The sequence below is a fragment of the Polypterus senegalus genome, chromosome 18 (genome assembly GCF_016835505.1).
Source record: "Polypterus senegalus isolate Bchr_013 chromosome 18, ASM1683550v1, whole genome shotgun sequence".
Lineage (NCBI taxonomy): Eukaryota > Metazoa > Chordata > Cladistia > Polypteriformes > Polypteridae > Polypterus > Polypterus senegalus.
In genome coordinates this window covers 35,022,206-35,035,251 of record NC_053171.1, presented here as the reverse complement: position 1 = coordinate 35,035,251, position 13,046 = coordinate 35,022,206, and the positions used below count along the sequence as shown (strand labels likewise).

The 13,046-nt window shown below is 42.5% G+C and overlaps 1 protein-coding gene across 1 annotated transcript in view; it reads right to left on the bottom strand.

Annotated features, from left to right (window-relative positions):
- The window catches only part of LOC120519091 (spectrin beta chain, erythrocytic-like), a 147,161-nt gene that overhangs the window by 34,334 nt on the left and 99,781 nt on the right, over window positions 1-13,046 (bottom strand). The window contains exons 43-48 of the mRNA XM_039742188.1: window positions 12,727-12,840; window positions 10,278-10,399; window positions 9,888-10,050; window positions 7,944-8,132; window positions 649-726; window positions 374-546 (exon numbers count right to left, since the gene is read on the bottom strand). Of these exons, the coding sequence (XP_039598122.1) occupies window positions 374-546; window positions 649-726; window positions 7,944-8,132; window positions 9,888-10,050; window positions 10,278-10,399; window positions 12,727-12,840 (839 nt within the window). The remainder of the gene's footprint in view (window positions 1-373; window positions 547-648; window positions 727-7,943; window positions 8,133-9,887; window positions 10,051-10,277; window positions 10,400-12,726; window positions 12,841-13,046) is intronic.

Sequence of the window (13,046 nt, the reverse complement as noted above, 5' to 3'; positions counted from 1 at the left end):
ACGTTGTGGCAGTTTGAGCCAACTGAGGGGGTTACATGTCTGAGGTTCCCAAGTAAATTATATGGAAAGTGTTAATATTTGTAACTCTGATATTTTTCTTTAAAGTTCTGTCAATAATTTGAGCAGTACGTAAAGATGACACAAAGGCTTGGGAGGATCTGAAACAAACTACTGAGTCTTACAGCTGAAGTGTAAACCTCAATGACATTTATAAAATATATGGATGAGATGTTTGAGCAGGCGTTACTCAACAAGACCTTAACCAGACAAGCCTGAAGGACTAAATGGTCTCATCTTGCATGGCAGACTTCTAATGTTCTCTAAGGACTCTGCACTTTGGTAAAGCAGCCGAGTCTCTGAGTTTTGGCATTACCTAAGCTGGATACTCCGGCACTTGCTGGTGATGTTGTCCGAGTCAAAATGTTTTTTTTCTGTAAGGCCCTTAGCAAACTGCTCCATGAGGTGAACTTTGTTTAGCTGAGCCTCTAATGACTTCTCAAAATGAGCATGCTTCTTCTGGAGAACTTCCACACTTAGCAGAGAGTCCTACATGTAAAACAAAAGTGGCTGATCAGACGTGAAACTACCAAGCTCAAGGTTCTGCCCAAATGAAATCGCTGCTCCCTGAATTAATAATCAGCAGCTCACCCCGAGATCCTCATTAATAAGGAAAGCCTCACTGCTGCCCAACAAGCTCTCACTCTGCTCCACGTAGCCATAAAATATCTGAAAGACAAAAGAGAACAGGTGAAGATAAAGCAAATGACTGTTCATATCTGTAGACGAGGACCAAGATGGAAGGTGTATTTAGGCCGACTTGGAGTGGTCAGAAAGGGGCTGGCCTCATCATGGAGAATGTTGTAAACACGCTTTCTGGAGAAGCACCTGTGTCCAGCTAGATAGAGTCGTAACAGAGTATCGCAGATAATTAATGTCTAATAGTCAACTGGGCAATGTACTCCAATATGAAAGATGAATGAAGGTCCACAGAGGGCTATCAATGAAGAAGGCAGCACAGGCAAAAAGCAGAGACAGAGAGGACAAGGGCGCATATATACACCAGGGCACAGTGACACAGGCAGCAAGGAGAAAGCAAGCAAGCCCGTGGATGTCTTCATTTGTAAGAGTTCACCAGAGAGACATGGAGGGCTGGGAAAAAAGATCAGAAGACCTCCAGGCGACAGGATAGCAGCACATAACTCCTTAGCTTTCAAAGGGGACACTGAGAAAGAAGGGCACAAACCCATCCGGTGGCAGAATATTTTCTCTAGCTAAAAGCAATGGAGACATGCAATTTCTTTTAGAAAGACAAACTTCTTATGATTTTGTACAAATTGAACTCCGCTTCACATGTTTTTTTTTCTCTTAGACTGCTTTAGTCTTGTCTAGGATTCTGATCACTTTTCCTTTTGGTTTCACTTGTTGTTACTTTATGACTTCATATTTTTGCCATCAGTGTCAGGGTAGGTGGGTTGGGGGAGTATGTGCACCTTTTGTCACCAAAACGGTGCCATTAGGCATCCATAATGTGGACAAAGTGGATTGATCAAAAGGGCCTGGAGTGTGCGCTGTTGGTGTCTATAGCGCACTTTCATTATTGTTACACTTCAAGATTTTAGGTGTATGTGCAGCCCCCTCGCTGTCCACAGTGTGGGCATAACGGAAAAGTACAGAGGGCACATCCCTTAAAATTCATAAACAGAGTGTCGGCAACCTAGGCGGCCACATACAACGCCTAATGGATTGACCAGCTGTGGTTGCCATGTTCTACCTTCCAAAGGTCCCAACAATGATGCGTCCTTACCTAAACCACCATCACATATCTTTCAACTATCCAAGTTTGTGGATGTTCTCTCAAGGACTCTGGTATATGACTGTTGAGCTCATTTTTTCTCTTGTTATATGTATTTAGTTTGATAAATTATCTCTGACCCCTTCCTGACTAAGATTTCATCTCCTGATACTAAATTTTCCATTTCTTTCATGTCATGTCAGTTCTAGCTTGGAAGAACAAAAGCTCTCTATAGGATCCATGAGATCTGGTCTTTTAAGGGTGGCATAGGGTGCACCTCAGACTGCGACCAGCACTTTTACTGTGACCTTCAGCTGGATCGAAGTCTGGAGATTGACTGGAAGTGGTCCTGGCAGAAGGTTCCATGAGGCTGGAATTGGGAGAAGAACTGGAACAAGGAGGTAGGAAACAGTAAAGGACAGAAGTTTGGAGGTAGTAGGGAGGTGGGCAAATGGGAGAACACAGGAGACTGCTAAGGTAGGCCAAGAGGGGCAGCAGGATTTTGTCTCATCTATTTTCAGCTGATACTTTGTGATTTCTTTTTGCTTGTACCCCATTAACAGATGCCACCATTTTTAAGAAAACCTTTGCCTTTTTGGTATTACACTACTATAGAAGAGTGTCCTTAAGTGTCTCCTTATTTCCTGAATTTTACATTTCATCCATACAAAACTGTTAAAAACAAAAGGAATGTACAATATATGCAATAAATAAAATGCATCAAAGGTTAAATAAACGTTTTCAACAATCAGCCCATTTTTGCTTTTTCTTTGACCATCAATTTGAATTAACTGACAAGCAAAGCTTTGGCTCATTCAGTGTTGAACTCGTAACACTGGACAACAAATTTTTGAAAAGTTTTGCTTTTTGAAAAACGGTGAGTATGGTAGACAGCTTCAAGGTGAACAAATATAACTTTAGGTTGACTGTTTTTAGTTTAGTGTTAATCGCTTAATGACGTTGACATGTTGTGTTAGTTCCCTTGAGTTCAAATGTTTTGCTGCTCATGAGTACTCAGCGTCTGATGCTTCTCGTTTCAGTGTCCAAGAATAGTTGGGCGGTATTGTTGGATTCCACTTGTTTTTCCAATGCTTCAACCACGTTTTCCAAACCTTTCACCATTTTCATCTCAGATTGTATCAAGATTAGCAATGAAGAAGTCCGAGTGTGAATGCAGAAAATGAATCTTTATAGCCATTTTGTCAGCCAGCTGGATGAATTCAACACCATTGAATGTTTTCCATGCGATTTCCACCAGCCAAACTAGCAGATCTTTGATCCACTTGTCAGTGATAATGTATCTGATTTGTGGACTCAAAAAATGTCTTCCTTAATCTTGACATCAGTTATTCATGGAAATATCCATCTCAAACAACAAACTCCTTCACCTTCCTTGTTTATCATTTTTACCAATTTTTTTCAACTGTTTTATGTGAAGTGGATCTTTGTTCGGTCGACAAGTGCTTTATGCGCCACACTCTTCTGCCCTTACGGAGCGGCCTGTTCTTTGTAATGTAACGAAACTCTTTAGTACGTCTGTCCCATCTGCTGCACTCCTAGTAGCAGAGCCACTACCTTTAGATCACCACAGATGTTCTAGCTGTAGCTGCTGTACTGTGTATGCTTTAACATTAGTTCTGCGTTTTTGTAGTGTAGCCACTAGGGGGCGTCACATAGCCCCAAACCACACACAGAACACAACTACACTGTACACCAGGGATGGGCAAAGTCATTCCTGGAGGGCCGCAGTGGCTGCAGGTTTTTGTTCCAACCCAATTGCTTAATAAGAAGCTCTTATTGCTCAAGTGACACTTCAGCTTCATTTTAGTTCTCTCCCTCATTAAGATTTTGAACCCTTATTGCTTATTCAAGTCTTAAATGGCTGCATTCTTGGTTTTTAATTGCTCCTTATTAGCAATAAGATGCAAATGACAAAAGAAACCAGCAGTTCTCCATTTTGCTTGTTACCCTTTATACCTGTGTGTATTTATCGTGCACTATTTGGTTTAATTAAATACTTTGAAGGAAAGAGTAGAGAAAAAAGTGAAGGATTGAGAATTACCCATCCGTTTTACATTTCAAAGTATTTGGATGATATCCTTAGAATGGAAAAAAAAATCTAGGATATGAGAATGACTTGACATAACAGAGTTAAAGCACTAACAAGCCATGAAATGTAATTATTGGCAAGGATTGTTTTCCAATTAGGCAACTGGGTTGGAACAAAAACTCGCGGCCACTGCGGCCCTCCAGGAATGACTTTGCCCTCCCCTGCTGTACACCATCCCAGGTTCAAATAAGCCTCTTATTCTTTGTTTATTTTCTTGTATCGGGCTTCTTTACTGTGACCCAACATTTGCGCGATAGACATATGCGCTCCGACAAAATAGTGCCAATTAAAACGCGGCGTCAAAATCCTGCCGACAAAATCGCAAAGGTTTCATTAAATATGAATTACTAGTTTAAAGCAAATATAATAATGTTTATTTTAGAAGTCAATATTATGAGACGCAGCATGCCATCAGCACGGCACGCAGATAGTCCTTAAGATCACGCCCTGCATATGTAGGAAGAATTGCAGCAAGGGTGTCCCACTCTTTTGGCCTCTCTCGCGATTTTGTCGGCGCGCATTTGTCAGAAACCAGTTAGCGGGTTTGTCGGCGCTCATTTCTCCGTCACAGTTTTGTCGGGGCGCATATGTCTATCGCGCTTTTGTCGGTGAACCCTTCTTTACTACAGTATTGTAAAATACAAGAGCATCCACCACCTTTTTCTTTTCTTTTCTTTTCTTTTCTTACTTAAGCTCCAAGAAAATAATCTCTCAATTAAAACCCTCCACCTGCGTCCTTGACCCGATACCAACAAGGTTTTTCAAAGAAGTATCAGGCGTGCTAATTGATAATGTTCTGGACATAGTAAATTCGTCACTAGATACGGGGGTCTTCCCAGACTGTCTTAAGACTGCTGTAGTTAAACCCCTACTTAAGAAACATAATCTCGACCCCTCAGTTCTTGAAAATTTTAGACCCATCTCTAACCTGCCTTTCTTAAGTAAAGTTCTGGAGAAGGCAGCCATTATGCAGTTAAATGACCACCTCAATAAACATGCTATTCTTGATAAATTTCAGTCAGGTTTTAGAACAAATCACAGCACAGAAACTGCACTCGTTAAAGTAGTAAATGACTTGCGGGTAAATGCAGACAGAGGCCATTTATCTGTTCTCATCCTCTTAGATCTGAGTGCTGCATTTGACACCATTGATCACAATATTCTTAGAAATCGCCTTAGTCAATGGGTGGGCCTCTCTGGCAGTGTCTTAAATTGGTTTGAATCCTACCTGACAGGGAGAAAATTCTTTGTGAGTTGTGGTAATTACAACTCGAAGACACATGATATCCAATATGGTGTTCCACAAGGCTCTATCCTGGGTCCACTGCTCTTCTCAATCTACATGCTTCCGTTAGGTCAGATTATCTCAGGGCACAACGTGAGCTACCACAGCTATGCTGATGACACACAGCTGTACTTATCAATAGCTCCTGATGACCCCGATTCTATTGATTCACTAACAGAATGTCTGACTAGTATCTCAGAATGGATGAATAGTAATTTTCTCAAGTTAAATAAAGAAAACTGAAATTTTAGTGATCAGCAATAATGGATACAATGAGGCTATTAGAAATAAACTGGATACATTAGGATTAAAAGTCAAGACGGAGGTAAAAAGCTTAGGGGTGATTGTTGACTGTAATCTGAATTTTAAATCACATATTAATCAGATCATTAGGACAGCATTTTTTCACTTAAGAAACATAAGTAAAGTTAGACCTCTTATATCACTGAAAGATGCTGAGAAATTAGTTCACGCGTTTGTTTTCAGTCGACTAGATTACTGTAACGCACTCCTCTCAGGACTACCCAAAAAAGACATAAATCGTTTGTAACTTGTGCAGAATGCAGCTGCTAGAATCCTAACTAGGAAAAGAAAATCAGAACACATCACACCAGTCTTAGCGTCACTACACTGGTTACCTGTGTCATTCAGAATTGACTTTAAAATTCTGCTTATGGTTTATAAAGCCTTAAATAATCTCGCCCCATCTTATATATCGGAATGTCTGACACCTTATATTCCAAATCGTAACCTCAGATCCTCAAATGAGTGTCTCCTTAGAATTCCAAGAACAAAACTTAAAAGAAGTGGTGAGGCGGCCTTCTGCTGTTATGCACCTAAAATCTGGAATAGCCTGCCAATAGGAATTCGCCAGGCTGATACAGTAGAGCACTTTAAAACACTGCTGAAAACACATTACTTTAACATGGCCTTTTTATAACTTCATTTTAATCTTAATTTAACTTAATCCTGATACTCTATATGTTCAATTCCTCAAAATAACTATTCATGGTGGCTCTAAAATCGGTACTGACCCCTACTCTCTTTTCTGTTTCTTTTTCCAGTTTCTTTGTGGTGGTGGCCTGCGCCACCTCCACCTACTCAAAGCTTCATGATGCTCCAACAATGATGGACGGATTAAAAGGCAGAAGTCTACGTGACCATCATCATCATCAAGCCCTTCCGTGAGAACCCTAAATCCAAAGAGGACTGTTTCATTTATGTTAGGTAGAATGCCCAGAGGGGACTGGGCGGTCTCATGGTCTGGAATCCCTACAGATTTTATTTTTCTCCAGCCGTCTGGAGTTTTTGTTTTTCTGTCCCCTGGCCATTGAACCTTACTCTTATTCGATGTTAATGTTGATTTATTTTGTTTTATAATTGTGTCTTTCATTTTTCTATTCTTTAATATGTAAAGCACTTTGAGCTACTGTTTGTATGAAAATGTGCTATATAAATAAATGTTGTTGTTGTTGTTGTTCCATACCAGATGAGTTTTGTCTCACTCCACTCCTAACTCTGATTCACCTGGCTGAGGAAGATGGTCTACATTTAAAGTGGGGCCCAGAAGTAATTCCAGTACATCACTGGTATACCTTGGAAGCCCATATGGGTCAAACAGAATAAAGCAGGGATGCTACCCTTCAAGAGCTTGCTCCCAAACAGGGCTGCCCACTCAAACTACAATTCCCATGCAGCCTTGTGGAAATGCAGACTGAAGCAGCACCAGCGGAACTCTGCCAGCCAGCCTACTGGTGGAGCATTTCACTGCGCCAGGCTGTCATCCACTGCCCATCCATCATACTGTTATCCCACCAGGTCACCTATCCACCCAGAAGTTCATTCACAGTAGTTTTCTTTCAGTTGTACCGTTTAGCCAATTGGTATTGAGGGGTGGACATTGCCATCATGTTTCATGTCAAATTTTAGACTGAACAGTGACATAACATTATAATGACGCCATTGCTGTGAGTCACACTTACAGGCCAAAGGCATGTCTGGAGTAAGCAAAGTTTAATTTGGGGGTGAATTAAACTATAAGAGGAAATCACAAAATTAGGTGATTGCAATAAAACTGATTTTTGTGATCAGCAGACCAGAAAATGTGATAAACTCAAGAGTTCAGGAAGCAAAGTCTTTGTTGTCCAGTGTTGGATTCATTCATTGCAGTTTTAAGCAAGCATTTACTTACCAAGCAGTAGCGTAGCCATGGGTGGGCGACTGCCCACCCACTCAGAACCCATGCCCACCCATTTAATTTTCAAACTGAAATACATTTATAATAAATATTTTATGTAAAACAGTTTGATATTTATGTTAGTAGAAATTTTAATCGCCCACCTAGTTTCATATATGCCCACCCAGCAACAAATTTCTGACTACACTGCTGTTGCCAAGAGCTCCTCATTCTTTCTTTGAAGAATAACCAATCCACATTTTTAGGGGGTGAGCAACTCCTGCACACCACATAATGGGTTAGAAAGTGGATAACACAGAACTCTGTCCATTTTAGCACGTTCACTGAATAAAGCCAGTTACTTATGCAGAGAGCAAGCTATAAAATAGATATTTATGTGAGGCTTACTTGAAAATGTTTTTTTGAACCGGTAAACACCTAAGTTGCAAGTAATTTTGCCATAGTTGATTAAAGCCAGTAAGAGAGGAAAGATAACAAGCGATAGAGTTCATCTGGTCATCTTTATGAGGAGGTACACAGGTGAGACGGTACATGGAGACCTCCCTGCTCCTGGATTTACCTGGAGCTCCAGCGCTTCATCCAGTCGCTTCTTCATGTCTTTCCAACTGCTGTAAAGTTTCACATGCACGTCCTCCAGCTGGCTTAGATCCTGTCGTATTTCAGAGGAGGCGTAGTGGCTCTTTGTGATGAGTCGGTGACCGGAGCTCTTCACTTTGTCAAAGCGTTCCTTTCTAGCATCGATCTCTGCCTGAAATGACACCCCAAAATATGCTAGTTAAGGAAATTTAACCAAAGCTAAAAATGTAAAGAAAGGGAAATGTCACTCTGGGGCAATATACAGAGTCACACACATGTGCATGGGAGACGGTTTACGGGTCATCGAATGCTTTCTCCCTTTGTCCCCTCTGTAAACCTGCCCAGTAAGGTCACTTCTGGGCTACTGATGACATCACTTCCGCCTCACTGAACCCTCCCACCTCTTCCTGTCTACTCCATATAAATAGAACAGCATTCTCAATGTTACTCAGTTCAGTTCTGGACTCCTCTCTGTAAAGACGTGCTTCTTTTTCTGCCATCATTTTTTCAGTATATAGGGTGGCCATCCCCAAACCTTTTTCTGCCTCTGCTCTATTTTTGTTACAACAGGTATTCACAATAACATACTGCATTTTCTGGCATTTATGGGGTCTCCCACAGACACAGTCGCACCAACACAACCCTGGGTTCAAAAGAAAGCGATTTTGATTCCTACAAACAAATATAGTTCTTCTTTTGCACTCCTTCCACTCCTCCTATGGAAGCTTTGTCCGCCTCCCCCCAGATCCTTTAATTTTGGACCCAGGAGTAATTCTTATACCACAGCATTACACAAGGAAGCACTTTCAGGTCATGTGGAAGTTGCATAAAACAGGGAGGTCTTCTCCTGGCAAGTGCCCTCTGGCGGCACCCAACGACAACAACAGGGTTGCCCACCTAAACTGCTAGTCCCATGCAGCCCAAACTGGAACCATACAAGAGGAGCACTGCCACTTATCACATTGGGGGATGAACTATTCCTGATAGACAACTTCCCTCAGTCTATCCATTATTTCTTCTCTTCGAATGGGAAAAAGAAAGGGAACCATTCCAGCCGGGCTGTCTCTCCATCTACACTGTGCATCTTTTATGGCTGCCCAGCCTTGTAAGAGGTCCCTTCTCCATCCAAGTCAGGATGTCCCTTTGACATACATTAAATTCACTCTATAGCAGGACATTGGCAGGGTGTGAAAGAAAATATGAAATAAGAATGAGCCCATCTGAGCAGGATTAGAGTATCGTTTTCAGAAAAATGCATTTGCACCCGTCCACACCAAAGTGCTGATGCTATTTTATGACGTATCCACCTCTGGAGAGCGTTTGTCTTCTTCTTCTTTTCTTCTTTCAGCTGCTCCCGTTAGGGGTTGCCACAACAGATCATCTGTTTCCATCTTCCTGTCCTCTTGTTCTGTCCCACCCATCACCTGCATGTCCTCTCTCACCACATCCATAAACCTTCTCTTAGGCCTTCCTCTTTTTCTCTTGCCTGGCATCTCTATCCTTGACATCCTTTTCCCAATATACTCAGCATCTCTCCTCTGCACATGTCCAAACCAACACAATCTCGCCTTTCTGACTTTGTCTCCCAACCGTCCAACTTGAGCTGACCCTCTAATGTCCTCATTTCTAATCCTGTCCATCCTCGTCACACCCAATGCAAATCTTAGCATCTTTAACTCTGCCACCTCCAGCTCTGTCTCCTGCTTTCTGTTCAGTGCCACCGACTCCAGCCCATATAACATAGCTGGTCTCTCACTGCTGCTCTGGGGAGCGTTTTTAAAAGTCTGAATCTTCAAGGGTTGAAAACAACGAATGGTGTAGTGTGAATGAAAGATGAAAATTTAATTTGCTTTGTATTTTTATGAGGGTTAAAATTTAACATCTGAAAACATAAAGCTGTCTTGATAGAACGAGTGACACTTCCCACCTTTATCTCCTGGTGCTCTGTAATGAGGCCCTCGGCTTCCCTTTTGGTTTTAGGTAAAACACTGTCGGCCATTAAAGCGGTGACTGCCAACACCCAGTCCAGAAGTTCATGCTGGTCAGCCTTGAAATGCTGCAGCTGAAGTGAGGCCTGCAGCTTCTCCTGACTGACAAAACGAAAAATCCAATAGTAAAAACTGCAGCTCTTACATCTCATCATTAGTTGCAAATAGCAGAATTGACTATATTAGGAGCAGAAAGAACCTGCACACAGCACAGTCAGCCATTACCAGAGGGTTAAGATACAAGATGATAAGCAGATAATGATAAACAGTATAACCAGTCAGGCACCCATGTCTGTTGAGTGGGTAAAGACCCCACAGATAATGCATACCGAAATTTGGCCTCTTTTTCCAGCTGAGCCAGAGCATCCCTTACTTCCTGCTGCTTTTTACTCAGTTTCTCTTCCAGATCAGCTTGTTTTTTTGACAAGGCTCTCGCTTCTTTCTCCAGCCCCTGCCATTTAACACATTAAGAGAGTATTTATTAATTTATGTAACGATGACACATATGACTGACTCTGACAGAAGTGAGGACAAAGACTAAGAGAGGGACACAAGAGCACTTGATGGTTGTGGTGGACAGCTGGGATGCTTCCACACTAGAAGGACCGGGGGAGGGAGCATATCCAGAGTATTATTTCCCCCGGAGCGCTAGGTGGAAGCCCCCCTGGACTGCAGCGGTGTCTCAGGCTCCCGCAGGGCTTCATGGGAGTTGGAGTTGGATACAGCCCTCTTGGGATCTGTGGGTGCCAGCGGGGGGCTGCAGCTACTACTGAGCCCTGGAGAGCAGCACTTCCTCCACACCCAGAAGTGCTGCTGGAAGTGGGTCAACAAGCACCCGGAGCATTTCCAGGTGCCCTATAAAAGGAGCCAGCAGACACTAGGGAATCCATTCCCGGGAATGAAACTGCTGGAATTCCCGGGTGAACGGGAACGGCCAAGCTTGCATTTATAGCATGTAAAAGTGTAAAAATCGATCAAGAAATAACAGAGTTATAGTTGAAATTAATTAAGTGGCAGGGTTTTTTGGCCCACGGTGTATTGTGTTGTTCATTAATTCAGTCAACAACAGACCAGCAGCAGTCAGTCTCCCGGCTCCCACTAAGACTGAGCACAGTGGACTAGGAGGTGTCTGCACTCTGCAGTTCACGAATACCAGGACGGTGCAGAGTTCATTGAGGTCTGTGCTGTTGACAGCTTTGAACAGCAGCTTGAAATTGCAATGCGTCAGTCTGTTGCATCTGCATGATCTGTGCCAAGAAACTTGCCATCACAGAATGATGACATGAAACTGGATGCATCAGTAAAAGCTGAAATGGCGGTGTTTCAGAGCAACGGCAAGTGGGGGCGTTGTTTAAAACAAGTGTATCAGTATCTGATGACCGTGCCATCTACTTCAGTGGAGGCACAGCGTGCTTTCTCAGCGGCTGGCACACTCTGCACAAAGGTGTGCTCTCGCCTGGACGACCGCACACTGGACACGTTGTGCTTTCTACGCTCTTATTACCACAACTAACTAGATACATGTACTTATATGACCGCATGAACTGCTTGTAGATAAGGTTAGTTTTTTATTGGTGTCAACATATTGCAGTAGTTTTATTAAAAGTAAATGTAGGTCGTTCTAAAACCGTTCACATGTGAGATGCCCGTGCATTGTGTCAACCCCGGGAGCCCGGGATTCCTGGGAATGACATGTGGGATTCCTGAATTCCAGGGAATGGATAAACCCATCCGGGAATGGATTCCCTAGCAGACACTACTCGGGGAGCCAGAGTTGGGAGGAGGGAGATGAAGCTTGCCTGGAGGAGTAGAGGAGGAAGAAAGAGAAAGAGAGAAAAGAAGACAAGAATTGTTTGTTGTGCTGTGCTTGGGAACTGTGTCTTACTTGTGGGGAACAGGGAAGGAGTTTCCCACGAAAGAAAGAAGAAAATAAAAGTCCTTTGTGCTTTGAAGTTGTGCTTCTGTGTGTGTCTGTGTCGGGTTGGAAGGTTGGAATGCCTGCTGTTGGCCACATGGACTAGATGATGGCAATTAATGACAAATGGAACTCTGTTAAAGATGAGAACCTGGCAGAAATAAGACTGAGTTAAGGAAGAGGACAAGCATCAGGTAAGACTAGGAGAGAGAGAGAGAGAGGTTGGAAGGAGGCATTGATAGAGTACATTGGCACACGACGAACCACCTCAGGAACCCAAATTAGGGCCCGAGCTCATTCGTGTAATGGGTGACACCTCAGGACCACATTAAATCGAATGGAGTGGATTAGTGTGTTTTTTAGTGGCTTGAGTGTCAATCCTGCCACCAACCTAACCAGAGAGAGGGGAATCCATTCTGACATTTATGGGATTCAAACCATCAACCTTCCAAATGCCAGCACAGATCCCTAGCCTGAGAGCCACCACTCCGTCATGAAGAAGCAGGTTTGACAAGGAGGACATGCGACTCTGTAGGGGAAGGCGATCAGTAGGACAACGTTAATAATTAAGAACAGACGCCAAGGTGATGATCATCAGAAAGAAGATGAGCAAGACAGAGATGAATGTGCCTATTAGAAATGAGGATGAAGGGGCTGTCACGGCTATAGATTACAAATGAAGATCAGGATGTTGTGTGAATCTGATGAAGGTGAGAAAGAGGTGCAGTAATTAAAACTGGAAGAGATACAACATTGTAGGAGGTGTTGATATATGAGAGGTACAAGTCTGTCTGAAAGGAGTGACTTGAAGAAACAGGAGAGCAGAATCCCACTTTGATGAAAACATAAATCTGGAAAGATACCTTTGCTTTATGTTGGATCACTTTGATTTCACGATCTGTCTCTTCATGCTGACGGATAAGGATTTCCACACTTTCAACATCTTGCCCGTAGTCCTTTCCATGCATTAGCGAACTCTTTCCAAAAAAAAGAAGCAGTATCCTAGAATCTGATTTTAACGCCACTATTTATCATATTCCTAAATGCTAAGTTATGGTTCAAAATTACAGTAGGAAAATGGTTGGTACATTCATAAAAGATTGGTTCCTATTGATCAAACCGATAGCAAGAGAATGACCAGACAGAAAAATGATCTGTGGCATATCAGTGAAAAAATAAATAA